At 28.5% G+C, this 3477-nt stretch overlaps 1 protein-coding gene across 1 annotated transcript in view; it reads left to right on the top strand.

Moving 5' to 3' along the window:
• The window catches only part of LOC115034623, an 8012-nt gene extending 4736 nt beyond the window's left edge, over nt 1-3276 (top strand). Inside the window, exon 3 of the mRNA XM_029491935.1 lies at nt 1210-3276. Coding sequence (XP_029347795.1) covers nt 1591-2913 — 1323 coding nt within the window. The 5' untranslated portion in view covers nt 1210-1590 and the 3' untranslated portion in view covers nt 2914-3276. The remainder of the gene's footprint in view (nt 1-1209) is intronic.
• Nucleotides 3277-3477: the final 201 nt, after the last annotated feature.

Genomic DNA, 3477 nt, shown 5'->3' with positions numbered 1-3477 from the left:
TATAATTATAGTTTATCTTATTATTTATAGATACGACACTATATAGTATATTATATAATATGTATGACGTATGTGGGCTCGACTAAATGAGCTTTCCACTTCTACTTCCACAGTTCCACTAGATTTTGAACTAGCAAAAACAATTTAGATAGATTTGTTAATTTAGTTATTATTTATTTTATTTAATGATGTAGCATTTTGTAATTTAGAAGTTTTGACTTTATAGAATATGGAGTATTGGAGTGGATAATCTTAAATATTGTGTTTAATGTGTATTTTGAATCAATTCAAATTATATTCATTGTTCCTTATTGTTAAATATTTTACTAGGTACCTTAGAAAAAGTTTGGGGAGGGTGAGTATTTTCCAATTTTCACCTCCCATTTAGCTGTCGTTTTTTTTTTGATCCCCCTCCTTTCAGAAATCATGTCTACGCCACTGGTATCTACATTTTTTTTTTTTTAATAATAACAATATAATTAATATAGTACTTATAACATATCCTAGACTGGCAAACATCTCCACTCAGAATCGTTTTTTGTGTACAGTGATAATATTATATAATTGAAACCAAATTTAATACCATCCATTACAGTAACCCAGCAGAGCGACATCCACTTACCCGCTTTTTTAGTTTAAGTATTTTTTTATATGTGTGGATTTCATTTACCAGTATTAAGAGAATAAAATATAATTTTACATGTTGACTAAAACTAAATTTTACAGATAACCATCTATTAAAGTTACACAATAAAGTAAATATTTACACAAATTCGCTTAATAAACAATTTTTAACCATTCTTTTAATGTACCTACTTAATATTATTAGATTTTAAAGTGAAATGATCAAAAATATTTTTTTCAATATTTAAAGGCAACGAGTTATACAAAACTGTACATAAATAATCAATAAACCTACCTCAGATCAAATTGTTTATTTGTGTACTTAATACTAACATTATATACTCTGAAATAAAACACAACATTTTTGTTTTATAGTACTTTAAATTCGTAATACTTTGTACGCACTTGGGCACTTGCTCCATTTGATCCCCCCTCCCTTATTTAGGACGGCTATGCTACATTTATTATATAATATTGTCTATGGATCATAGAGGAAGATTTATATGCTAAATATTTTATTGATTTATATTAGGTTATAATTATCAGCATCATAATTACTGTACCTACATATTTTTTCTAATGTAGGTCAACTCATTTTGGGGATAGAAGTGATACAGGAGTATACAAAGTCCTTTTAGAAAAAAAGTCGATGTTTGAAGAAAATGGAGGACTTATTGAAATTGAAGAAAATCCACTTACAATTGCAATAGTAACTCCCATCATGAAAAGGGCTCATAGTTATTCATTTTCGAAAGATATAGTATTCGTTGATTCTAGCAGCAGTTGTGATCAAGGTAACTCTAACATAACATTTTTTTTTTTGGTGCGTCAAAAGTAGGTGGCATTCCTTTAGGGGTAGTTATACATAAGCAGCAAACAAAAGAAGATTACTTACGAGCATTCAGTTTATTAAAAAAATGTCTAGGTAAAATTGCATTTTATGGACAATTACAGCCATCATTATTTATGACTGACGATAGTTCTGCAGAACGGCAAGCTTTAAAAGCTGCTTTTCCAGCATCAACTTTACTACTGTGCGCATTTCACGTTTGTCAAGCTTTGTGGAGATGGTTGTGGGAGAGTAAACATCAAATAGAAAAATTTGAAAGGCAGGCTAAAATGCTTAAATTTAGAACAGTCCTTTTTTCTCATGATGAAGTAGAAGCTAAAAGAGGAATGGATGAATTATGTAATGATGACCATGAACAATTTTCCAAACATATGAAGTCATTAAGAAGCAGAATGAACGAGTGGGCAATTTGTTATCTACAAACATATTCAACTTACGGTCACAACACAAATAATATAATCGAATCATCTATAAGAATTTTTAAGGATGTGGTACTTGAACGTTGTAAGGCATTTAATGCGGCAGCTCTGGTAGATTTTATATTTAAGGTATTAGAAAATTATCATAAAAGATGTCTAATTAAATTTGCGTCATATAGAATTACAAAGCCAGAAATTCAATATAATTCATTTTGTAACAAAACAAATGATTTAAAAGTTATTCAGATCGATAACACATCTTATAAAGTGTCATCCCATTCTAATAATGATATATATTATACAGTTAAAGTTTATGATGGATTTGAACACTGTGAATGTGCGTTTGGTCAAGGAGGTAAATTTTGTAAACATATTTGTGCCATACAGTTGAATGGATTTAACATCGAAAATGTTGTAAATTTATCAACGAAACATAGAATTGAATTAGGTAACCTTGCTATTGGTAAAGATTTCGATCATACATTTATGGAACCAATGGACCTCGCAAATGATATCGTTTCTACTAATAATTCCAAGCGGAAAAAAACTTCTGAAGAAAACATGTCAACTTTTTTCAATTCTATGTTACCTACTGATGAAAGTAATAGTATAACTGAACATGAAACGCAAAATATGGAAAATAATGACCATGAACAACATTTAAATTTAGAAATCAATGTATTACAAAATAACATCGACCGAATAAAAAACATTGCTCAAAGTAACCCTAACAGTTTGATGCTCAAAAATATAAAACAGTTTAACAAACAATTGGAAAAAATAACATCATTATCTGATTTGGTTGATTTTAATTTCAATAAACTTCGTCGTGCAAATCTTATCGGAACACAGCCAACTTCCAGATCCAGGCGCAAACGACTAATAACTTCTGGTGCTAAACGCATCCAAGCAGGACGACCGTCTTCTAAAGAAGACAATTTCAAGCAAAGAAAAAAACAGAAGGTTCGAAGTCTAAGTAAAAATTTACTAAACAATTTGCCACATGCGAAATCTCATTAATAATATTTTTAAATGCCTACTAATGTCCAATTAAGAATATTATATTATATTGTTATAAAATAATAAAATGAATCTTTACGAAGTTTTTATTTATTTCCTTTATTTTATTTTATTTGAACCTTTGTCGGGGTGTTTTGTTGTCTGAAAGGGTTAATGCTACATTAAACACTTATTAGGTGTCGTGTTCAATTCCGAATTTTGTCGATTTAAATTGCGTTTGTTTCATTTACTTTTCACTCGACACGACACTTGGTTTTACATAACAAAATATCGAGGTTTATATTTGATTTTTAATCCGACATCAAAATTTTTCTTATGATACTCTTTTATATGTAGTAATTAATGTTTAAATATTAAATTATACGTGGCAATTGATACCATATTTTTAATCTGTTAATGTCTAACTAAGAATATTATAATAGTAGTAATTAATGTTTAAATATTAAATTATACGTGGATATATTATAATCATAAAAACATTTCGAACTTCTTATTAAAAAATTGTAGATAGGTAAAACCATAGAAATTGAATTTATTGTAAGTCCAAAAAATAACATTAAGCTG

This window comes from Acyrthosiphon pisum, unplaced genomic scaffold (assembly GCF_005508785.2).
Source record: "Acyrthosiphon pisum isolate AL4f unplaced genomic scaffold, pea_aphid_22Mar2018_4r6ur Scaffold_16;HRSCAF=65, whole genome shotgun sequence".
Lineage (NCBI taxonomy): Eukaryota > Metazoa > Arthropoda > Insecta > Hemiptera > Aphididae > Acyrthosiphon > Acyrthosiphon pisum.
This window is presented reverse-complemented; position numbering and strand designations above follow the sequence as displayed.